The sequence below is a fragment of the Bison bison genome, unplaced genomic scaffold, assembly GCF_000754665.1.
Source record: "Bison bison bison isolate TAMUID 2011002044 unplaced genomic scaffold, Bison_UMD1.0 scf7180017864119, whole genome shotgun sequence".
Taxonomy (NCBI): domain Eukaryota; kingdom Metazoa; phylum Chordata; class Mammalia; order Artiodactyla; family Bovidae; genus Bison; species Bison bison.
In genome coordinates, this window is record NW_011494691.1 from 1,521,999 (window position 1) to 1,547,065 (window position 25,067).

Genomic DNA, 25,067 nt, shown 5'->3' on the forward strand with positions numbered 1-25,067 from the left:
CAATTTATATATGAAGGGAAATTGAAGTTCAGAGAGGTTCAGCAACTTGCCCAAGATCATACAACTTGTACACAGAGGGGCTAAGTTTCTCTGAACTCAGCAGGTCTAGCTTCAAAACCTTTCCTCTTAATTATTAGGTCATACTGTAGCATAAGCTAGCACCCAAGCTCCCTGGTGCATAATTTATTAAACCTGCACACACTGGACAAAATATCATTATTTGAGGATACAAACTTCACTTCTCTCTCTTGGGCTACAGCAGGAGTTGGCAAATTTGTTCTGTGAAAGTTATATGATTTATGCTATTCTCTCAAATCATCCTAGCCTCGCCTTCATTGAAACATGTGTATTACCATATGTGAAATAGATCGCCAGTCCAGGTTCGATGCATAAGACAGGGATGCATCGGTGCACTGGGATGACCCTGAGGGATGGGATGAGGAGATAGGTGGGAGGGGGGATCAGGATGGTGGACACATGTACACCCATGGCTGATTCATGTCAATGTATGGCAAAAACCACTACAATATTGTAAAGTAATTAGCCTCCAATTAAACTAAATTAATTAAAAAAAAGAAAGAGCAAAAATGTTATGTGATTTAGGCTCTGTGGGCCATGTGTTCCATCACAACCATTCATTCTCAAGTGGAAGCACAAAAGCAGTTAAATATACTGCATAAATGCCTGAGTGTGACTGAGCTTCAGTAGCATTTTACTAATAAAAAATAGGTGGCAGCAGACCAGATTTGGCCTGCAGGCTGTAGCTTGCCAACCTCTGGTCTTCAGCAAGAAGCAGTTTCCATTAAAACAAACAGGTACATGCACATGCTCAGTCACTCAGTCGTGTTTGACTCTGCATCCCTGTGGATTGTAGCCTGTCAGGCTGCTCTGTCCATGGGGTTTCCCAGGCAAAAATACTGGACTTGGTTGCCATTTCCTCTTCCAGGGGATCCTCTCAACCCCGGGATTGACTGAATCCATATCTCCAGCTTCTCCTGCATTGTCAGGCAGATTCTTTACCACTGAGCCACATGGGAAACTCTAATACAAACAGGACCAGGCATATATTCCTAAATTAGTCTTAGGAATTAGTCTAGAGACTTCTTTGTGTGTGTGTGTGTGCCGGGGGTGGGGTGGGGTGTTGTAGTGGTGAAGGCAGTGAGGAGGATATTACTGAACAGTGTCACCCTTGAAACCACCTGATGGAACAGAAGTTCTGACAAAGGTAAGAACATGCCGGTCAAAGTCCTGATGTTCCCTTGGGACTCTGTCACCAAACTGTTCATGCTTTCTCTGCAGCATTCAGGTGCTTTATAACTCAACCAGTGTATAGTTGACAAATCTCTCTTGCTTTGCCAGATATGAACAATAGGCTGAAATTGTGACTTGGCAGGAATTATGAAGGTAACAATTTCCTGGCTCATTAATAGTACTGAGCTTCCCCTAGAACATAGGACAGGTGTGTGCATATGAGTGCTAGCTTTTGGAGTCTAAGACCCAGAGAATACCTTAGGGAAGGACTCTGATGGAATCTAGTTTAATGCACTCACCAGATGGGGAAACTGAGACCCAGAGAGAGAAGGTGACTTCCCCAAAATGCAATTTCTAGTAGTCAAAGGGAAGAAGTAAAGGAAATATAAGCAAGCTGTTGGGAAAAAAAAAAAAATCTCACATCTTATATTCAGATACAGACCCCTGCATCTATTAATAGATTCTTGTAGATTCCTTCCTGGCTTTCCCTGGCCTTTTCTTCACTGTCTCCTACATCTAGAGAAGTGCTTCTGAAACTTTAATGGGATTTCATTAAAATGTAGATTTAGATTCAGCTGCTCTGGGGTGGGAGATGGAATTCTGCATTTCTTGTCAGAGGCTTGGTGATGCTGACTTTGCTGGCCCATGGATTTCATCTTGAGTAGTGAGGGGATGATTGCCTGAGCCCATCATGACTAGGTTGGGGGAAACAGAGTCCTGTCTTCACCATCTGAAGCATTTGGCCACCATACTGTTGGCCCCTGCTGGGTCAGGAATGAGACCTGGTACTTGTGTGGTCAAGGAGGCGCAGCTTCCACCTTCTGTGTCCTTGGTTGTTTGGTATGTAGGACTGAGTTGCATCCTGGGCTCTGTTCCTACACACAGTCCATGTCCTGCCTGCTAATTTTTCCTAAGACACCAAGTTCCAACTATGACTCACCTCTGGGTGCTCTCCCAACCCCAAGGAAGGGCTGAGTCCTGCTGTCATGCCCTAAGCTTGGAGTGAGGACTTGTACATTCCATCAAGTCTCCCTCTGTGTCTTGCAACCAGGTCTCTGTAACAGCAGGCCTGCAGACTGACCATTTGTTTATGATGCTCCCCTAAATTCTTGCCCCAAGCACTATGTTCACCTCATATGAAATTACTCCCAACTATCTTGACTTCAGACCTCATTAGCTGTTCTTATTACAGGTTCCTTCACTCTTTATATGAGCTTTTCTAGCTCTTCCCCTGGTTAGTGACTTAAACTCTTTCTCTTGCTCTGCAGCCCTGAGTGAACATCCTTCCAGTCTGGTCCAACCCCTAGGATACTTTGTCTCTGTTTTCTCCTGGAGGTCTGTTGAACTTGTCCAACCTCAAGGTGAATAGGCTCCAACAATGGTGTGGAGTATGTGACTAAGAACATCTCCTGTGGCTTAAAATTTCTTCATTGTTATGACAGCCTGGCACAGTGGACTTCTTCTTGCTCTCCATCTTTAGTTTTAATGTCTATATGAACGACATTTGAACCTGTCATATCCTCTTGGGTCTTGGCCTGCCACTCGGCTGCCCTTAGAGCCTCAGCACCTATCCCTGTCCTGCCTGGTCCTGGCTTCTTTCTTCTACCCACCTGTCCTGATTACAAGGGTTAGGCTATTGTATTAGGATCAGATGTCCTGTTCTACAACAGGTCAAATCCAGCTGAGAAGAGGCATCACTGAAAAGTCAACACCTTTTAACACCAATGAAAAAATTTGAGCAGTGTCATAAACTTGTCAATTGCAATACATATTAATCAACAGGGCATAATCAGCCTGCAAATTACATTGCATTAACTTTAACAGTGGTTACAACCAAGGGTTTCAAGAAAACAGGCCACTTTTGCCTTTCCTCCCACTTGAAAAATTCATCCAGTAAGCCACCAGGTATAATTGACTTTCATGGAACTCAGATACAAAATCCATGATTTTTTGATCTGGAAAGAATGAAAAGTATCATTTAGCATTATCCCAAAGTTTCTGTTTTCCAGCTGGGAAAATTAAGGCCCAGGGTGAATAATTTTGATAATCATATAACACATAATGTTTAACTGTATTAGGTACTATTTGTGCTAAGCCTTTGGAATACATACATTCATTTTCACCCTTAATACTTAAGAAGTGAGTAGTATTATTATCCCCAATTTGCAGAATAGAAGCTGGTGGAATGATTATGTGTCTAATTCAAGGTCACATAGCTGATTAACAGTTGGACCTGTTAATCAGACCAGATCACTCAGCAACAATTCTAATGCACTTCTCTCATTTTTAAAAATACTTACCCCCCTGCAATCTAGATTTTTCTTTCTGCTTATGAATTCCATAGAGGGACAGAAGGGACAATTCTGATATTTCTTTCAACTTAGTCATGGTGTCCTCTGTTGCCCAGGAAGGTAAAGTGAAATTATGAACACCCTGTATCAAAGAAAAAGGAAGAAAATGTGTATTTTATTTCTGACTATCCTCTTTGTTGACTTTTTATCCTCCTTCTCCCATGAGAAGTACTGTGTCCAGCCTTTCTTGGGAGAGAGGGAGAGTTCATGAAAGAGGAAAGTGAAGTAGCCTACAGAACAATTAAGTGAGAGAGATGTAAAATACCTTAGCCATATTGCAGAATAGCTCAGACTGAACTGTAGTAAGAAAAAAAAAAATCCCAAGACTTGAACCAGAAAATGGGCTCTTGTTTTTACTGAAGACTTTTATAAGACTAAAAAGTCTTCCTTGAAACAGATGCTGATGATACACTGAAAATATTGGGAACGTTGAATGTGCTTTTGGGTCAATGACCTCTAACATGGAAGAGGGCAACAGGTACCATTTATTATCGAGTTGGAATTCTGAAAGTAACTTGCTCCTTAGACACTCACAATGCCCTCAAAGTCAGAAGTGGCTAGGAGTCAGGCGGCTGGTCAGAATTTTGCCCCAAGATTCAGTGAACTGGTTGGGAAAACAGAATTATGGTGGAGCATGATGACTGAGAAAAACACCATGAAACCCTGAAAAAAAATAGTAATTTATCTAGCTACAAAGATTATTTCACATGCATTGTACAGCAAGCGAGAGATTCTTTCCTGATAGATCAATTTTAATAGCCTGGTTCAAATTTTGCTTGTTTATTTCTATATCCAGAAATCTGGTAACTTTTTTCTTTTTATAAAACATTATAAAATCTTTATATAAAATATTATAAAATCTTTAAATAAAGTATAACAATTGCTTTTTTCATTAAAGTCCATGACAGGAACCCAGCATTTCTAAGCGACTGAAAAATAACTGGCGTGGCACAGAAAAGCAATTTTGCTTACAATTTTCTAAAGGGTGAATACGTAACTAACAGAGAGAAGCCAAAATTCTGAAGTTAATATAAATAAGTCTTGACTTATATTTCAATGTCAAACGCTATGTAATATATCTTATACAAGCAAAGGAAAATGTATTCATCTGTTTCAAAATAGGCATAAGTCATCAAATCAGATTTCATGTTAATCTTTGATATTTTTATGTTTACCTCACAAAATAAAGGGTCGTAGACTTTACTCCAAATTCCAAGAAGATCCTGGTCATGGTATCCTGTAAGTTTTGGCAAGACTTCTATAAAATCCTGAGACACACACAGAGGTAAAAAATTTTTATATTAGGGTTTCTCAACTTGAGCATTATTGATGTTTGGGCTACACAGTTCTTTTTTGTGGGGCTGCCCTGTGCACTGTAGGATGTTCAGCATCCTACCCTCTAGAGGCCATATCACCCCTAGTCTCTCAGTGGTGACAACCCAAAATGTCTCCAGACACTGACAAAGGGTCCCTGTGAGGCAAACTTGCCCTCAGTGGGAGCTACTGTTCTTCACATACAAGTACACCAGTAATACTGGCTATACTAATGCCAACCCAAAGATTTTTACAAACACTAATTATTTCTCATTTTTACATTAAACATTGTGGGTATGTGCTGGCAGTAGCCACATGCTCCTGGTGTGTCCTGGGATCAGACTGAGGTGTACTGCCTCAAATTTATTTTGGAAATAGGTGAAGTATAACTCATATGTAAATAAGTGGAAGGTGAGAAAGGAAACCATGTCTCAGGTCAAAGAACCCCAGGAAAACACAACAGAAACGGGACCTAGTTCTGGCTATAAGTGTGAGATTTGGATGGGATGCAAACATTTCTCCAGGTTCTGTATTGTTCTTAGATTGTCATGGCAATGAGACCCATTGGTCAGCTATCTATTCAATGGATTGACAGAAATTTCTGGGAAGCCTTTGGAAGATACTGTTTGTCTAGTGCATATATTTTCTAGGAAAATAAAATTTGTCAGTATTAACCGAAATGAATTTCCATAAAATAAGCAGAAATAATTATTAAAGAGCCCCCAACTTCCCCCAACAAAACAAAGTGAAACAAATCTTCAGGGCCAGATTATTTTATGGGGAAATTCTATCAAGCTTTTCAAGTGTAAGTTATTCTAGTCTTATTTTAACTAGTCTGAAGCATATGAAGAAAAAAAAAACTTCCAAAAAATTTTTGTAAGCATTGATACTGACAAAGCCTGGTTAGAAAAGAAAACTATAGTCTGAAGTTACTTTGAATATCAAAGCAAAAGGTCTAAGTAAACTCTTAACAAATAATTCAGTATCATACTAAAAAGAAAGAGTCTTGAATCTAGACATGTAAAGATGGTTCAGTAGTAGTAATCTATTAATATAATTAATCTTAGTAATTGACCCGAGAAAAGTAACTTAATTGTACTAAAAATGTTGAAAAAACCTTTCAAAAAATTAAATATCAGTACTGAAAAACACTCAAGAAAATAGGAAAGATAACTAACTCCTTGACTTGATAAAAATATCTCTATCTGGTCAAAAGGCCAATATGTTTAATAGGGAAATACTGCTAAAATCAGGACTAATACAAGAAAGCCCACTACCAATTCTATTATGTAGTACTGGACTGTAAGTACCAGCCAATACAAATAGGCAAAATAAGTCAGAAATACAAATATTGGAAAAGTAGAGGTAAGCCATTATTATTTGTAAATATTATAAACCTGAGACAAACTTAACAGAAAACTCTGTATGAAGAAAACCTTTAAAACGATCTTGAAGATAAGAACAGATAGGAAAATATTCTGTGTTCTTGGAAAGGAAGACTATACAAATTTGCAACAAAGTTTCAAATTCTCCCTAATTTATGCATTTAATATGATCTCAATAAAAACTTCCCTGGGCTTTCCTTGGGCTTCCATGGTAGCTCAGCTCCTGCAATGCAGGAGACCCGGATTCAATTCCTGGGTCGAGAAGATTCCCATGGTGAAGGGAATTGGCTACCCACTCCAGTATTCTGGCCTGGAGAATTCCATGGACTGTTTAGGCCATGGGGGTCACAAAGAGTTGCACATGACTGAGTGACTTTCACTTTCACTGAAAGTGAAACACTTTAAAAACACTGAAAAGGTAAGTAAAAACATAGAAATGAAAACTCAGAAAAAATAGAAAATGTGGAATGTCCAGCCCTTTAGATATTAAAGCATATATAACTTTTAATAATTATAACAGTGTGATTTTGGTTAAAAAAAATGAAAGAATAAGAATAAAAATTCTAGAAATAGACATGTGGGAATTTTAATATAAAATAGTGGGGGAAAAGATGCCTTAGTCAATAAACAGTGACAAAGCCATTCGGTAATCTTCTGGGAAAAAACTTCAGCAGGATAGATACCTCACACCCAATACCAGAACAAACTGTAAATGGATTCAATATGTAAATATAGAAATGAAGCTATAATAGAATTAGAAGCATTGCAGACTTCCTTGCAACCTAGGAGTGGTGAAGGCCTTTCTCAATGTGACTATAAATATACAAATACAGCCGTGTGACAAAACTGTAAACAAGCAGTGTTGTTTTAGTCGCTAGGTCACGTCTGACTCTTTTGTTACTCCATGGTCTGTAGCTCGCCAGGCTCCTCTGTCCTTGGGATTTCCCAGGCAAGAATACTGGAATGGGTTGCTATTTCCTCCTCCAGGGGATCTTCCCAGCCCAGTGACTGAACCCGCTTCTTCTGCATTGGCAAGCGAATTTTTTAACGCTGAACCACGAGGGAAGCCCAAAATGGGCAAACAAAAAGAGGGCCAGAAAAAAATGTTAAAATAGAGAGAGAAAGCTCCTATAACTGTATGAAAAGAAGAAAACCAATACCCAAAAGAAAAATGGTCAGCTGATGTGAGCAGAGTAAAAAATACAGAGGGCATTTAACTAGGTGAAGATATCCAAAGCTCACTCATCATAAGAGAAGAATACTGCAGCACAACATTCTATAATAGTGATGATACTGGGCTTTCTTGTCTCAGTCCTGATTTTGGAAGGGATGCTTCTAGTGATATCATCTTTTGTCTATGCACTGTTGGGAATACTGTGGAGAAACAGGTACTATTTTACTTTTCTAAATTGGTAACTTTTGGAAGGATATTTTGATAATATTCAAACTGGCCCAGAATTTCTATTTCTGTATGCCAGTAAATGACACTTTTTTTTTTTAACCTTATAAGGAAGTAGCCTCTTCTGGAATTCTTCTGATATCAAAGTCTCACTCTGAAGTTCTTGAAAACGAGGGCAGTTCCTGAAAGGTAGGTATAGCAACTGAGGAAAAAGAGAAATCATAAGTCTTTTATTAGTTGGAAGAACTAAAGAAGCTGCAGCCATTAGATATAAAGTGACTTGAATAAAATATTCAAATGTGTTTTAAGCTGAATGGAATTCTAAAATTGAGGAAAAAGATAAATGATCTGCAGGTCTTAAATAATAGTTACCCAAAACTCAAAAGCTTTTTTGTCCCTTTCATAAACTTGCCTAAATAAGACTGTGTTATTGCTAAATAGTTTCACTTCTGGTTTCTCTGTGAAATGGTAACTGTTATCTTGCTTCCTTCCAAATCTCTTTCATTTCTAGCACTAGAGACACATCTGTGTCCGTGCACTCTCTCTCTCTTTCACACACACACACACACACACACACACACACACACACACACGAGTATAGAGAAATGAATTAGAGATGCCAGAAAGAATCTTAAGAGATTGATTAATCATTCACTGAAGTAAGTTCTTGCAAATTTGCAGACTGTTAAAATAAGGGCACATACTAAAAACATAGAAAATATATTTGAAAATCTATTATGAGGACAAAGTGATCATCCCTTTAAAGTGAGTTTAAATCTGACAATCCTTTCTATTTTTAACTATAATCTATAGGCTGGTAACTTCCAAGTTCATTTCATTGCTCTTCACTTTCTATCTGAGCTAGTCCTGTATCAGCCCTTGGTGGATATCATTAGTTGAATGTTTATCTTCATCCTCAAATTTGACATTTACAAACTTGAACTCAACCTCTTCATTTTGTATTCTCTCTTCCTTTGTCAGTAGTAAAATTTATCATCCTCTTCATAGACTGACTAATCACTTTTGCCTGTTTACTTCCAAAACATAGTTATTTCTTGAACAATGCAGAGATTATGGCTGCCAACCCTTACACAGTTGAAAATCCGTGTAGCTTCAGAGTCCGTATCCACTGTTTCGCATCTGACAGTCTACCTACTGTGGGTTTTGTAGTGCTGTAGTATACATTTATTGAACAAAATGTGTATGTAAGTGGACCCGTGTAGTTCAAACCCACATTGTTCAGGAGTCTATCCAAAATAGACCCCTCTTCTTTTATCTTCATTGTCCCCTCCCAGTCCAGACCACCATAATCCGTGTTTCAACTATTGTAAGGGCTTTCTGTGGGATCACTTTGCATCACAATTCATCCTTCATGCAGCAGTTACACTAATACTTTTTATTTTATTTTTTTAAAGGCTAATATGTTGAAGCCATCAATCAAATCATGCCATTCTGTAGCTTATAACTTTCACCGTCTTTGCATTTTACTTGGAATAAAATCCAAACTCAGCCCTTAGTGATCTTTCTGTCCTGCTTTCCTAGCGCTGCCCCCTCACTCACGTGTTTACAGCAACACTGGGAGCCTCCTTGCTGTACCCTGAACACACAGGCTGGCAGTCTCTGCAGACTGTTCCCTGTCTGAGACATTCCCCCTCTACAGCTCTTCTAGACATTTTGATCGGCCACCATCACATTACCTTATTTTATTTCCTTCAAGGAACTCATTGCCATTTGAAATGACTGTATTTATTTACTTATTTATCATCTATTTCCTATAAAACAGAAACTTGAAGACAGCCAGGGTCTTGTCTATCTTGTTCTTTGCTGTCATTTGTTCACTGTTGTCAAAGCCTAGAACAGGGCCTGACATATTAAATGCTACTCAAAAATCATTTTTTGATAAGTTGCTTCCTGTCTGTCATTTCTGATTCTGTGTCACCTGGTCATACCTTGCTTTCCTTTCTCTAGTGTCCTTACCATCTACTTTCAGGCCTTCATTTCCTCACTCATACATGGTTTCAAGTTATTTTCAGAGGTCCCGGTATCTTTTTCCTCCAAGTCAATGTCAGACAAGTGCCCCAAAGCACTGCTCATCAGGTGTGTACACAGTACTGAGATAAGTACAACAGTTTCTTCTACATCCACTGCTTTACATCTAAATTTCCCTGCCTGCACAGGACTGTTCTTTTAAAGGCCTAGGTTTTAATGAATTACTTAACTTTTTTAGACTTTAGTTTTCTCACCCCACATATTCAAAGAGTCTGGATGAAAACAGAAGAATCACCTAAACATCTGTCCAGCATTTTGTAGTTTATAAAGTCATTTCCTTTTCTTAACCAACTTGGTTTTCACAAATCCCTGTGAAGAATTTAGGTGGGTACGAGTATTTCCATTTTATAGAAAAGGAGACTGAAGAACAGGGAAGTAAGCTCAAGTATCTGAAGTGGTGGGTGGCTCTCAGACTCGGGTTTTCCCAACTTTAAATTCAACCCTCCTTCTATATCATGCTGCCTTTATCTCAAGATTCCTTCTGGTTATTAAATTTGGATTCTCTAACATGTGCCCAACACAATTATTCTGTCTTGCTTTCATTCTTTCTAGACAAGAACTCTGGACACAGAAGGGCAAGTACTTTACATTGACTCAAAGCTCAGCTTTGGGGCTGCCTACTTGTCCTTTCATACCCTCCTCCAAGGTCTGGTTCAAGTTCTCACTCTGTCCATGAAGACTTGAATGACTGCCCTTTAAGTTCTAAGAATGACTTGGTCTCTGAATTCCTCCAGCATGTGCAGCTTGTTCTTGAAATCACTGCCCACATTGTATTGTCTTCTACATACTTCATATGTGTGAATCTTTTTTCATCAAATGGACTGTAAATTAAGGAAGAAAACTGGTCTCATATTTCCCTTCTATTTCTGTATAGCACTTAGTAGAGTTCTGAGAATAACTTTAGTTGATTGATTTCGTTAAATTTCTTAGTTCATGTTAGAATTGTTTCATCTTGGTGAGTAGGTTTCAGAGGGCCACAGGTAAGGGGGCCATTTTGCTTGTTTCTCTCTCCCTCTCCTCTCTCCTTCACTCTCAATGCTTTTTCCTTCCTCTTCTAATAGTACCTGCATCCCTTTACTATGTAAGTTAACCATTATCTTTCAGGACTAAGGATTAAATAGCTACCCTGGTTTATACTGGCTAAAGCTGGTGCTTCTGTCCACTCTTTGTGTAGAAAAGGCTGTGGGAAAAGTGAATATTTTTCTTTTTCAAAGAAAACATTCACAAGCACCACCTTGTGAATTCACAAGCACCCTCAAACACTGATAATCATGATTCACTTCTGATTCTGTGAAGGAAAGGGCATAAATAAATCATCTTGTCTTTTCAGGAGACACTAGAAAATTTGATTGGAGTAGATTTACCTAGAGAGGTTGACAGGGTTAAGCTATTTCTACAAAGCACTTGGGAAAAATTCTTAAGTCACCAGGCTCAGCAATTAGGTCAAATTTCTTGGAGTACTGACAATGCAAATGGGATAGTAACCTAACCCAGAGGTCACCAGGCAACATTCTAGGCCCAGTAGTCATGCTAAGCTTCAGTCATAAAGAGAGGAGATAGCCATGTTATAATGTGACTCCAGGGGAATTAGGAAGGTTTCCTTGTCCCAGACTATTCCTTCATACAGTCTTAAATTCAAGACCTGGAAGATTAGTTAGATTTATTATTACTATTTTAAGAATAGGAATTCCTCTGAAAAGATAAAAGAGTTCTTGGTCAGTCCCATCAGTGTAAATAAATTTGGGAGTTTCTCTTGAGCAACTTCATTTAGGCAACTTGGTTTATGGTACTAATTCTCAGCTTGGCTGTCCACTAGAATCATCCAGGGAAATTTTTACAAACATATTGGTGCCTGGGTCCCACCCTCAGAGATGCTGATGTACTAGGGGGTGTGCCCTCTGAGTCAATATTTTTAAAATTTTCCAGGTGATTCTAATATGCAACTAATTTTGAGAATGACTAGTTTGCACAAAAGGAAACTACTCTGGAATGAGATCTGTCTGGTTCTAGTCCCAGTAGTGATGTTTTTCAGCTGTGTGACATTGGATCTATTTTGTTCATTGGACTTCTCTGAGCACTTTTTTCTCTGGCTATAAAAGGAGCACAATAATATTGTCCATTCATGGCTGTTATGAAAGGTAAATATTATGACACATATAAAGTTTTGGCCACCAATTATGCACCTAAATCTTTCTTTTTTACCTTAGCTAGGAAAGGGGATTTTCATCAGGGGAGGGATATTTTCTAGGTAGAGAGGTCTTAGGATATTTTGGAAGGAGGAGAACCCTTTGTTGGGCACCAACTGTGTGTGTGCATGTAAAGATAAAGAGGGACAAATAGCCAGAAGTTAAAAGAATAGCAAAGCAAATAATAAATCTCTAAAGAGAAATTCTGTTCCTACTCCCTCTTACCAGGGCTTTCTAAGTCCTGTGCACCATTATTTAGGAAAGAATTAAGGCTGCACAGCCCACAAAGTATCCAGACTCCCAAATCTGCAAGTCCTGAGTAGCTTGCCTTCCTTCTTCCAAAACAAATGAAATCTGTGTTTTCCCAGAAAACTGACCTGATCTTCAGAAACAGGGACTGTGTGCACTGGGATGGGCTGCCAGGGTAGGCTGGGATTCCAGATGCTGATACCCTCTGGGGGAAATAGGGCTGCAAGGTTTGTCATAGCACTCATTAAAGTCCGGTCAATATCCGTGCTTCGAACATGAACCTAGGGTAGGAAAATCAAAGCAGATCCAATTGAGAGGAACTGTGGTTTTCCCTCCACTATGGAGCTAATAGTATATTTGAGAAATGGCGAGACACCCACACCAAAATATTAGCAGACATGGTAGCATCATAATCATAATACCTATTATGGAAAAGACAGTATTATGGGCATGCCATGACTTAAAGCAACCCGGTGTGTCAACAGTTGAATTGATGAAAGAGACGAATTAAGTACTGGCTACTTGCCAAGCCAAAATATTTACCATAGGTGTCCATTTTGACCTTATTTATATTCATACTTTTTTTTAAGAACAAAATATTTATATAAAGAGGAGTACATTTGTAAACAAGATACCTGACTTTTATAAGTTCCTTAGGAAATAGGAAACTTTTACAAATACATTATGTTACATTATTTCAAGGGGGAAGGTTCCCACTATTAGCTTCCCAACTTACCTGTTCACGCTTATAAGATTCATTCAAAAAGTTTTCATAACGTTTCCTTATATATTGTCCAAGTTCATAATGCTGTGCCATGCCCAACTATGGGAACAAATAAAAGAAAAAAATATGAAAGTAGGTTCTATGAAACTGTGAGTCTTATCACTCTTCATTGAATAAGTAGAGTGAACAGTGGTATATTTTAATAGTTTCATAGTAACAACACATTTTAAAATGCAAACAGGAAAAAAGAACTGTAATCTTTAGTCATGATTAAATTAGCTCCCTGAGAAAACTTAATTCATTGTCATTAGCACTTAACATAGAATCTTGCACAGTTAATAGCTGGTGGTTGACTGAATTTAAGTAAATGGTTCATCTCTTCTGGCAGAGCATTCTGTGGGTCATCTTTGTTGGTAGAGACTTTCAAGGGCTGGTTAGCTTGTGGAGGAAATTCAATCATTCTATAAGAGGTTAGACTTGATGAATCTAAAGATCACCTTCAACCTCTGAGTGAAATAATTTATTGTCTATACAGTTCACTTATGTCTGGTTCGTGAAAAGTTAAAGCCTGTTATTCGAAGTGTGGACTCTGGATCAGCAGTATTGGCATCACTTGGGAGTATGTTAGAAACCAAATTCTTGGGCCCCACCCTTGACCTATTGAACCAGAATCATTGTGGGGAGAGCTCAGAAATCTGTTTTTTTAACAAACTCATTAAGATTCCAATGGCAGTTAGTCATCAAGAAGTGTTGCCTTAGCTTGATGATCCTCAAGCATTACTGTGCATCAGAAGCAAAATTATCTAGGGTGCTTCTTGAAACGCAGATTCCTCAGTGTTTCTGCCAGGGATTCTAGCTCATTGGATCCTGAGGGTAGCCCTGGAATCTGTATTATGACAAGTTCCCTAAGTGACTCAGATCTGTGTAGTAGAACACTATGCTTTGGGCAATATTGCATTCAAGTCTGTCTTTAATTCAGAGCCTCATCAGAAGAGGAGTCAGAAAAGATGTGGTCACTGTGGCTTTGGATTGGTTCCACTCACTCATTTACTTGCCACTCCTGGCTACCTTTCTAGATGGGAAAAGAAGTAGGAAAAGAATAATGTGTACTTTGAGGTTTGTGAGTTTCCTGAATGATCCGGATAGCTGAAGAAGCAAGTACTTTTGGTATAATTGTTGTTCTAACCTAAAGCTAACTTCTAAGGAAATAGTCATCTTCTATAGAACAGTAAATCACCTGAGGAACTCAGTAAGAACAAAGATTCCCAGGCTTCAACCCTAGAGTTTCTAGTTCAGTCAGGGTGTCAGAGAATTTACATTTCTGACAAATTTCCAGGTAATGGTGATTGTTGCTCATCCAGGGACCATACTTTGAAAACCATTGAACTCAAAAAGAACCATTGCTTTGTCACTACGCAGATTGGAAGTACCTAGTCAAGGGCAATGGCAAACCTAGACAGCATATTAAAAAGCAAAGACATTACTTTGCCTACAAAGGTTTGTCTAGTCAAAGCTATGGTTTTTCCAGTAATCATGTATGGATGTGAGAGTTGGACTATAAAGAAAGGCTAAGTGCTAAAGAATTGATACTTTTGAACTGTGGTGTTGGAGAAGACTCTCGAGAATCCCTTGGATTGCAAGGAGATCAAACCAGTCAACCCTAAAGGAAGTCAACCCTGAATATTCACTTGAAGGGCTGATGCTGAAGTTCCAACACTTTGGCCACCTGATGAAAAGAGCTGACTCATTGGAAAAGACCCTCATGCTGGGAAAGATTGCAGGCAGGAGGAGAAGGGGACAAGAGAGGACAAGATGGTTGGATGGCATCACTGAATCAATGGACATGAGTTGGAACAAACTCCAAGAGACAGTGAAGGACAAGGAAGCCTGGTATGCTGCAGTTCATGGGTTTGTGAAGAGTTGGCCATGGCAGAGTGACTGAACAACAAGCCAAGGGCAGGAATTTGAGCTCCAGAACCTTGTTACTTCAAGAGTGGCCATGTACCAGCACGATGAGCATCACTTAGGAGTTTGTTAGAAATGGAGAATCTCAGGCCATGTCAGGCCCAATTAATTAGAATCTGCATTTTAACAAGATCCTCCAATAATTCACTTGCACTGGAAAGATTGAGAACACCGGGGGAAACTGGTGGCTCGTCAAGAGAATGCCAGAAGAACTCAGACAGATCCCACAGTCTGGAAGAATCTTTTGATTTTAGTGGGACATTACAGCAAGGGAACCAGAGTCCTGACAGAACCATAGATACCATGAAGCAGCCCTGTAGTTTTATAACCCTTCTCTTTTTCAGGAAGCCAGAAGTTATGTAGGCTATAGTGGGAAGAGCTCTGATGGGAGCCAGAAGATGCTGGCCTCAAATAGCCTCTTTGCATTTTCTCCTCATTGAGCTGATGCAGTTAGGACAGTATTCTTAGCCTTTGCTACATGCTAGATCAAGGAGTTTCTAAAAATCCCACTGTTCAGGCTGCACCCTAGATGGATTAAATAAGAAACTTCCAGGCAGACAATAGTATTTTGTAAAGCTCTCCAAGTAGTTCCAATATTTAGCCAAGGTCAAGACCCATTAATTTAGGGTAGATATTCAACTCTAAACATTCTATGATATTTTCTAAATATATTTAAACAATATTTTGGTCAGGACAGAATCAATACACATGGCCTTGTGGCTCCAAACGGAAGGTTAATTCACTTACACAGGTGAAGTGGGTGGGGCACTGGAGCATGACCACATGCTCACCTTCTTGGGTGCTCCTTAGGAAGTAGGGCTACCTGTGTTTGACTACTTTTAACGAAGGTTCAATCCCAATACATCCATCTAATAAATATCAATTTTAGCAATACTACTACCAAAGGAATCGAGTTTTCCTAACTCTGCTGATTCAGGATTATTTTCTACTTTCTCAGGTGGAGCCTGAGAAACTCATGGGCTGGCTTCTAAGCAATTCTTGGCTCTCTTCAGCATCTTTTAAGTTTATATATTCTTCTGTTATACGCAGAGTACATCATGCAAAATGCCGGGCTGGATGAAGCACAAGCTGGAACCAAGGTTGCCAGGAGAAATATCAATAACCTCAGATATGCAGATGACACCACCTTTATGGCAGAAAGTAAAGAGGAACTAAAGAGCCTCTTGATGAAACTGAAAGAGGAGAGTGAAAAAGCTGGCTTAAAACTCAACATTAAAAAAACTAAGATCATGGCACGCAGTCCTATCACTTCATGGCAAATAGATGGGGGAACAATGAAAACAGTGACAGACTATATTTTATTGGGCTCCCAAATCACTGCAAATGGTGACTACAGCCATGAAATTGATGCGAAGACCTGACTCATTGGAAAAGACCCTGATGCTGGGAAAGACTGAAGTCAGGAGGAGAAGGGGATGACAGAGGATGAGATGGTTGGATGGCATCACCAATTTTATGGACATGAATTTGAGCAAATTCTGGGAGTTGGTGATGGACAGGGAAGCCTGATGTGCTGCAGTCCATGGGGTTGCAAAGAGTTGTACATGACTGAGTGATTGAACTGAACTGATTCTTCTGTTGTCCATGCACAACTCATGCTTTAATAAACCCAACAGGAAATCCTATATATATCAAAATTCTATATATTTCTATAATTCTATATAAAATTCTATACAATTTTCCTACAGTTACTAATCACTAGGGGTGACTTGATCATGATCAGAAATTGTTGAGCACAATCAAAACACATTTTACACTTTTTAGATCCCAGGTACCTGTGCAAAACACTTTCCCATATATGAGTAACTAAAGTAGTTATACGATTTCAATATATTGTAACAATCCCACAGTTTCCCTTAAGACTCATCAGAAACCCTTAGATGAAAATCCAACAAACCTGAGTGAGTTGGCCAAATCCCTGTGGCCATGAGGATTCCTTAATGGGATCATTAGGAAAGGTTTCAATAGGACTTCGGTCTCCATGCCTAAAAACCTGAAAATAGATTGAGATAGTAATGTTACCAGCTTAGGTGTTTTACCTCTGTTCATCGTGATAGAGGGCTTCCCTTGCAGCTCAGCTGGTAAAGAATCCGCCTGCATTGTGGGAGACCTGGATTCGATCCCTGGTTTGGGAAGATCCCCTGGAGAAGGGAAAGGTTACCCACTCCAGTATTATGGCCTAGAGAATTCCATGGACCATATAATCCATGGGGTTGCAAGGAGTTGGACACAACTGAGTGACTTTCTTTTACTTTTTTTTTGTGTGTGATGGAGGTTTCATCTAAACCTCTGGTTCTCAACACTGGATGCTTGCTGGAATCAACTGGGAAGTTAAAAGTTTTGTAAGGACTGGATTCCTCCCTTGTGATTTTGGTTTAATTAGTTTTGGATGCAGCCAGGGCATTAGGATTTTAAAAACCTCCTCAAATAAATTTTAGGTTAAGAACTGCTATTCTAAGTTTACTAACACTGTCCTAATAGCTCATCATCTTGTTATTCACATTACCAGAAACACAGGAAAACTGTTAGTGAACTGTTATTGTTTCAAGTAATGTGAATGAGAATGATGAGCCATTAGAAGTCAGGTGACCCATAGGTCTCCACAGGTGGAGAATGATTTGTACATCAGATAGGGCAAGAGGGAAAACAAAGCTTAGCAAGATCACTTTATTACAGACAAGCTCTGATGAGAAATGCTGCTGCTGCTGCTAAGTCGCTTCAGTAGTGTCCAGCTTTGTGTGACCCCATAGACGGCAGCCCACCAGGCTCCCCCATCCCTGGGATTCTCCAAGCAAGAACACTGGAGTGGGTTGCCATTTCCTTCTCCAATGCATGAAAGTAAAAAGTGAAAGTGAAGTCATTCAGTCGTGTCCCACTCTTAGCGACCCTGTGGACTGCAGCCTACCAGGCTCCTCTGTCCATGGGATTCTCCAGGCAAGAGTACTGGAGTGGAGTGCCATTGCCTTCTCCACTAATGAGAAATATCCCCTCCCTAATTACGATTATAGTAGTAATAGTGTTAACATTTTGACATGTAATAATAGTCGCTTTTAAATGCTACATACAGTTTGTGACCATCTTTGGCCAATGATTTATTAGTTTTTAGGAAGTTAAGGATAAAGAACTTGCCAGTGAGATTAGAAAAGCTAATTAGCAACACTTTAAGAACATAATTCTGGATTTGTGTGCATGTCATCATGCTTCTTTGCACATTTTACTCTTTTGGGAGGGTAGTCTGGACTTTTGAAACCTTCGTGAGTGAAAGTTGCTCAGTCATGTCTGACTCTTTGTGACCACATGGACTATATAGTCCATGGAATTTTCCAGGCCATAATGCTGGAGTGGGTAGCCTTTCCCTTCTCCATAGGATCTTCCCAACCCAGGGATTGAACCCAGGTCTCCCACATTGCAGGCAGATTCTTTACCAGCTGAGCCGCAAGGGAAGCCCCAAAATACAGGAGTGAGTAACCTATCCCTTCTCCAGCAGATCTTCCTGTCCCAGGAAATGAACCGGGGTTGAAACCTTTGTACTTTGATTTTAATATGCTTTCTGAATAGCATATCAAACCAAACACAAAGATATTTTATAAGCCAAAGATAAGAAAAGAAAAACTCAAGAAATACAAGATGAAGTCTGCACTGGTGTCAGCAAACATTTTTAATACAGAGGAGGGCTGCCTAACACCTTGCATTCTCTGAGACTTCCTGCACTGGTCACGCATACTTCCTAGCTAACATGCTCCACTGAAAAGAAAGCCAAGAGGCTGTTCTTTTGAAATCTTGTAAAACAGTTCAGCAGACACAGAGTAAGAAACAGTCTCAGACTTAAGTCATCTTTGAGATGGGATTCCAGGAAAAGGAAAAGGAGGGAGGCTTCTAAGACCTGGGTTGTGTCTCTGGTGTTTGAAGAAAACTTATCTTTTGGCCATCTGAACTGGTAAGAAATTGAAATCTCGGTAGAACAGGCTATGGCAAACAGAGGGACAATGGTGTGGTGGATCTTAAGAAACTATTTTGGTCAGGTAAGGAATTATTGTCATGAATGGTCACTTAGCTGTGTACTCTCTGGTGGGCACATACAGTTACTAGTCACTAGGGGTGACTTGATCGTGATCAGAAATTGTTGAGGCTAATCATTAGTGCTTCTCTTTCCACAATCAAAACACATTTTACACTTTTTAGATCCCAGGTAATTGTGCAAAGTACTTGAGAGCTTCCTTGGTGGTTCAGACTGTAAAGAATCTGCAATGCAGGAGACCTGGGTGGGGAAGATCCCCTGGAGAAGGAAAAGGCATGCCACTCAAGTAGGTATGGAGAAGTCTATGGACAGAGGATCCTGGCAGGCTATAGTCCATGGGGTTGCAAAGAGTAGGACATGACTAAGCGACTAAAACTTTCCCAGATCTGAATAACAAAATTACTATATGGTTTAAGTGGATTATAAACTCCACATTGTTTAGTTTCTAGAGTTTCTCATCCTTAGCACAGTTGGCATTTTGGCTGTGGAGGACTGTCCTGTGCATAGTAGGGATGTTTAGCAATGTCCCTGGCTTTCGCCCACTAGACGCCAATGGCATTCCCCAGTTGTGACATTTCCAAATGTCCTCCAGGAGCCAAAACTACCCCTAGCTGAGAGCCACTGAACCAAAGAGAAGTTGGATGAGAGACACTATAGCAAAATAACTTACACTTCCTACCAGCCTGTAATCACAATAACTCAACACTTTTAGAATGCTTGCTTTGTCCTAGAAGCTGTGCTTCTCATATATCTAATCCTTTCATCAATTCTACAGAGCAATTACTATCATTATCCTCATTTCACGCACCAGAAAACTGACCTTAGTTAAATGACCTGCCCAAGGTCACACGGTGCATAAGTGGTTGAGCAGAAATACAAACAGGTTTTGTGAGTCCAACACCAGCTTCTGAACCCACGTAAGAGGCTCATTTCTCTCTGCTCTAACATGCCTCTTAGCCTTCCACCAGTGGAAAATCTTGGACCTGCTGCTTTTTTATGAACTAAAATTAGAAATTATGTGTGTGTGTGTGGGGGGGGAGTTGTGTTGCATCAGAGGAAACCAAAACCTTGATATAAGAAACATCCTCAAATATTATTTAACAGATAAATCTGAGGATATGCAACTAAATGACAGAATGGCCTGGGGAGAAAAACAAGTGTGGTATCCTTAGATGAGTATCTTAAAGAGCAAAGCTGAAACAAGACCATAAGACATGGGCAAGCTTTCCTGCTCTGTTTTACAGGTCAGGAATAATTGTACTCCCCTGCATTTCAGTGGCTTTCCAGGTGGTCTGGTGGTAAAGAATATGCCAGCTAATGCAAGAGAAGTGAGAGACGTGGGTTCAGTCCTTGGATGGGGAAGATCTCCTGAAATGGCAACCCATTTCAATATTCTTGCCTGGAAAATTTCATGGACAGAGGAGCCTGGCAGGCTCTACGCGTTTGCAAAGAGTTGGACATGACTGAGCACACATGGACATTTCAGTAGGTTTTCAGGGCTTCTGAAGTAGTGGCTCACACATGCTATGAACTCTTTGGAAGGGGTGTTCCACAGAAACACTTAATGAACCATCTCCCACCTCCAGTGCTAGAAATCAAAATGTATATGTGTGTGTGTGTGTGTGTGTGTGCACACATGCACACCTGTCCCTCAAGCACATGAAGGTGGCATTCTCAAGCTTCTGGAGTTTCTTCACTTTACCTGGAGGCTTTGGACTATGCTCAGGCATTTTTTTAAAAGTCTGTGGCAGGGCAATCTTCTTAGCTGCTGCCCTGCCAAAATTGATATCTTCTGTTCTCAGTCCAGCAATCACAGTCTATCAAATCCTTTAGAAGCCTAAGACTAGTGGTACTACTCTACTACTGATACTGAACCTACTGGTTCTGCACTAGGACTATTTGCAAATTACAAATTTGCAATACAAAAGGACTAATTACAATAGGAAGACATCCAGGATAATAACAACCCCTAAGGTTTGTGTTTCGGTAGTTTTGTACAACTCTTTCCCCTGCCATCTCTTTTAATTCTTACAACTCTGTAAGGACAGATTGGCAGTATTGCTGCACTGAAAAAATAAGAAAAGCAAGGCTTAAAGAGATGAAATAAGCCATCCAGATCTCTTGCCTCCCTCCCATGATTGCTAGCCCATTGTTTTCTCTGCCATATCACATTTACCTTACCCTTTTAAATCAAAGGGGGATTCCCTAGTAGCTCAAATGGTGCAGAATCTGCCTGCATTGCAGGAGACTTTGATCCCTGGAGAAGGAAGATCCCTGGAGAAGGGCATGGCATCCCATTCCAGTATTCTTGCCTGGAGAATTCCATGGACAAAGGAGCCTGGTGGTCTGTAGTCCATGGGGTCACAAAAAGCTGGACACAACCAAGCAACTTTCACTATTACTACTAAATCAAAGGTAACTTTTTAAAAAGAATGAAGATTTGGTACCCATGTGACTGATCCTGCTCCACTAAGTCTGTTGACCAGATTTGGTGCGCTGTGTATGATGTGGAGACCCTGATGACTGGAGGACATCTTGTCTAGTTCCCCTTTCCTGACATCAGTCAGGAGCTCTAAAGTGTAAGTCAGAATAGTGTCTTGATTGCTTTAGAACCCTCGAATGTCCTCTCATTCTATCACACTTTTTTTTTTTTGCAGAAAATTAGAAAAATATACAAAAATAGAGATTTTTATAATGAGCCACTATGAATCCATCACTTGCTCCAACAATGATCAGCTCATGTGTGGCCAGTCTTGTTTCATGTACTCCCACTGACTCTCAGACATTATATCATTTCCCACTGTTCTTTGCATAAAAGTCAAAGTCCTTACAATAGCTCACTAGACACTACCTGATGTGGTCCTGCCCACGGCCATGTTCTTCCTTTACATTTTTGCTAAGCATGCTTAGCCAGAGGAGACTCTGCTGTTCTATCCAGTACATTAAGTGTGTTCCAGCTTCAGGGCCTTCATGTTCTGTCTTCCTGGAATGTCCAGCTTCTGCATCTCCTGGCACATTCACTTGGTTGCTAAGAGAACTTGGCTTGTGGAATTAAACTCCACTTCCTATTTTGTTAGGTATGTTCCAAGTCATGAACATTTCTTGATGCACAAACCTTGCCATGAAGAATAAGTTTATTTAATTTTCTTCCTTTTAGGAAATGAGAAACAACTCCTTTGGTAAAGAGAATTAAAAAGTGAAAGACTTTGGGTAGAAAGGAATGAGTTGAGTAAATAAATGACACTTCAGAGGTTAGAAGGGAAGCCAACTGCTTCTTAAGGGACTCAGTGTGGGAACGCACCCTGTACTCCCCATGAGGCAGGCTGAAAGGCCTGGCATACTAATGGGATGTATTTACGGCCCAGGAGGATACTGAGCCTACAGTAGAGAGGAGGGAAGCCCTCCTCAAGTGTACTTACACACAGATGTGCGTCTCCCACAAGACAAAATACATTAGAATTCACAGGCGGTAGAAATTGAGTGCAAACCTGTTAGCCTAACGTTCCAGGGGACATGATAATTATCTAATATCTTCAATTCTCCTTGCTGAAAAATGATGAAAGGTCAAGTAGAAACTTTAAGGACATTATATTAGAATATTCAAAACTCTGCAAAGTCCCACATTTAAGAGACTTTTAAACACAGTTTAATTCACATTTTTTTCCCAAAACTGATCTGACTATAGAAACCTATTTTTTAAAATCAAGCAAAACCTGTTAACAACTTGTCAAACTAGCATTCCACTAGATATGCACTGGTGAACCTGTTTCAAAAGGCACATGGTGACTCTGTTCATGAGAGAACAAGAAACGCACAGATTCCTGCTATTTCTGCCAAGAACAGTTTTTCAGAATTGAGGAAGATTTATTTTTCTTGGATTGCAGTGGAAAACCACTGCTGAATATGTGTGAAGCCAACACACAGACCTTGCTGGGGAGGCCTCAGCTCCATGTTCTGGGTTGGACACACATGGCAGGAACAGAATATGTCTAGTGATTAAGGGCAGTTTTCTGAAATCATACAGCCTGGGTTCAACCCTTAGCTGTGTGATCATGAGCAATTTGCTTAGTCTCTTTGTGCCTCAATTCCTTCAACTATAAAACAGGATTAATAAGGTTTTTACAAAAACCTCATAGAACAGTTCCCAGATTTAGCAAACAAAAATGTAAGATGCCCCAATATTGCATGTAAACATATGTATATTAACAAACTATTTGATGTTCATCTGAAATGCAAATTTAACTGGGCATCCTGTGTTTTCTGGTAACCCTATTTTGTAGGGTTGTTGGGAGGACAATGTAACATAATTCATATTGAAAATCTCATTGAGATTTTTGTTTGCTAAATCTGAGAACTGTTGCCCAGTGGCTCAGTGGTAAAGAATCTGCCTGCAATGCAGGAGATGTGGGTTTGATCCCTGGGTCAGGATGATCCCCTGGGGAGAGAAATGGCAACCCACTCCAGTATTCCTGCCGTGGACAGAGGAGCCTGGTGGGCTACATGGGGTCACAAAAGAGTTGGACTTAGTGACTACACAGCGACAACAATCTTTCTTTCACTCTGGTTCTCCTAATCATTTTTAGGGAATTCCCTGGGTATATAATCAAACCATTTATAGTCAGATATTTTCTATAATCAATAAGAAGAATATAGTGATATCTTCTGGCTTAAGTCCTTAGATATAGTTTTATGGTAAAGAGACATGTATTGTTGCCTCAATCTACCATTAATGGAAGAAAGCTGTGGTAGGAAAAATTGTTAACATTAGTCTTGTATAGTAACTGTTAAATCTTTTAGTTCCAAGAGAGCTAACTTTGTAAGCTTTTTCTTAGGGAAGAATTAACTTGTAGTTCCTGAACACATGTTAACCAAGAATGGAGAGAGAGAAGGGAAACCTACAACAGTTTGGTAGCCAGGGAAGCAAGCCTGGGCTGTTGTAAAACAGGGAGGAGAGAATGGACCAGATGCAGTTAGGTGCGAGTTCACTGTAATATCTAGAAGAGGATTACCCCTCCGCTAGCTTGTTGACAGTGCAATTTCTGCAGATATAAGTAAAAGTCTAACTCAAATGGATTTCCCTATATAAAGTACACAACATTATAAAGACTTTCTTTTTCAACACAGAAGCCTGAATTCTGTGAACACTGGTGAATCGTTCGTAAATAAATTGACGATACGTTCCTTTGGTTCTCTCTCTCTCATTGTTGACTCATGACCTAGTAAAGATTTATTGGATGAAGAATCATGATTTGCAAAAACATATGGTTATGAAATTTTTCTATAGAAGGGAAAGAAAGAAGTTCTGAGTCCAGCAAGCTGAGAAAAATGAGAATTTCATGTTTAATTTTTAAGTAAAAGGTGACCTCCCTGGAAAGTATAAAAATAAATTTTGGATATCCTTTCAGGAAGAAAATGTACTTAACAGCATACTTCTACTCTATCAAATGAAAAGATGTGATAAAGAAAAAAAGATGGAGAGAGCCTATAAAATATGTGGAGAGGGTCAGAGGCAGAGAGACAGTGAGTGAAACAGGAAAAAGAGAAATAAAAAAACAGAGACAATCAAAGATCAAGACAGAAACCAAGAGCTATAAAAGAATCAATTTCAGGACGGTTAGTAAAGTGGTTAATCCCCTTAATCCCCTTTACTTCACAAACTTTCTCCCTATCTATTTTTTAAAACAATGCCAACAGTATATCTTCTTTCCTTGACAACATCCATTAGCCTCCCATCCCCCTTTCCTAATTTGTCACGCTTCCTAGCATGTCACATGGGTGGGGAAAAACATGATTTTAATGATCAACCATATCTGTTTCAGGAAGTCATCCTAGAATTCTTGGGTTTTAGTTTTATGCTTCAAAGTCTGCTTATAAATGTGTTTTCTAGTTTCCTGATAAACAAAAAGGGAAGGGGTTATTAAATTGAGAAAATGACAGTTTTTTGGCTTGCCAACAAATAATCATTAAATGAAACCAGTCTAGCTACTGGTGCTAAACAGACCTAAAGGAGGCACCTCCTGGTCTCGTGTGGCTATCAAGAGGAAAACATTTAAGGCAGTTGCACAGTAAGTGACTAGGTAAATAACATTGGCAAAGTAAAAAATTATCCAAACCAAACAGGATTTTGTTAGGACATGTTTGTTCTTTTTTACAAG

At 39.6% G+C, this 25,067-nt stretch overlaps 1 protein-coding gene across 4 annotated transcripts in view; it reads right to left on the reverse strand.

Moving 5' to 3' along the window:
* Window positions 1-25,067, reverse strand: part of ACPP (acid phosphatase, prostate) — a 51,955-nt gene that overhangs the window by 26,541 nt on the left and 347 nt on the right. For all 4 annotated transcript variants that reach the window (XM_010839579.1, XM_010839577.1, XM_010839581.1 and 1 more), the window contains exons 2-7: window positions 16,792-16,887; window positions 12,921-13,007; window positions 12,313-12,465; window positions 7,804-7,902; window positions 4,778-4,870; window positions 3,552-3,684 (exon numbers count right to left, since the gene is read on the reverse strand). In XM_010839579.1, coding sequence (XP_010837881.1) covers window positions 3,552-3,684; window positions 4,778-4,870; window positions 7,804-7,902; window positions 12,313-12,465; window positions 12,921-13,007; window positions 16,792-16,887 — 661 coding nt within the window. The remainder of the gene's footprint in view (window positions 1-3,551; window positions 3,685-4,777; window positions 4,871-7,803; window positions 7,903-12,312; window positions 12,466-12,920; window positions 13,008-16,791; window positions 16,888-25,067) is intronic.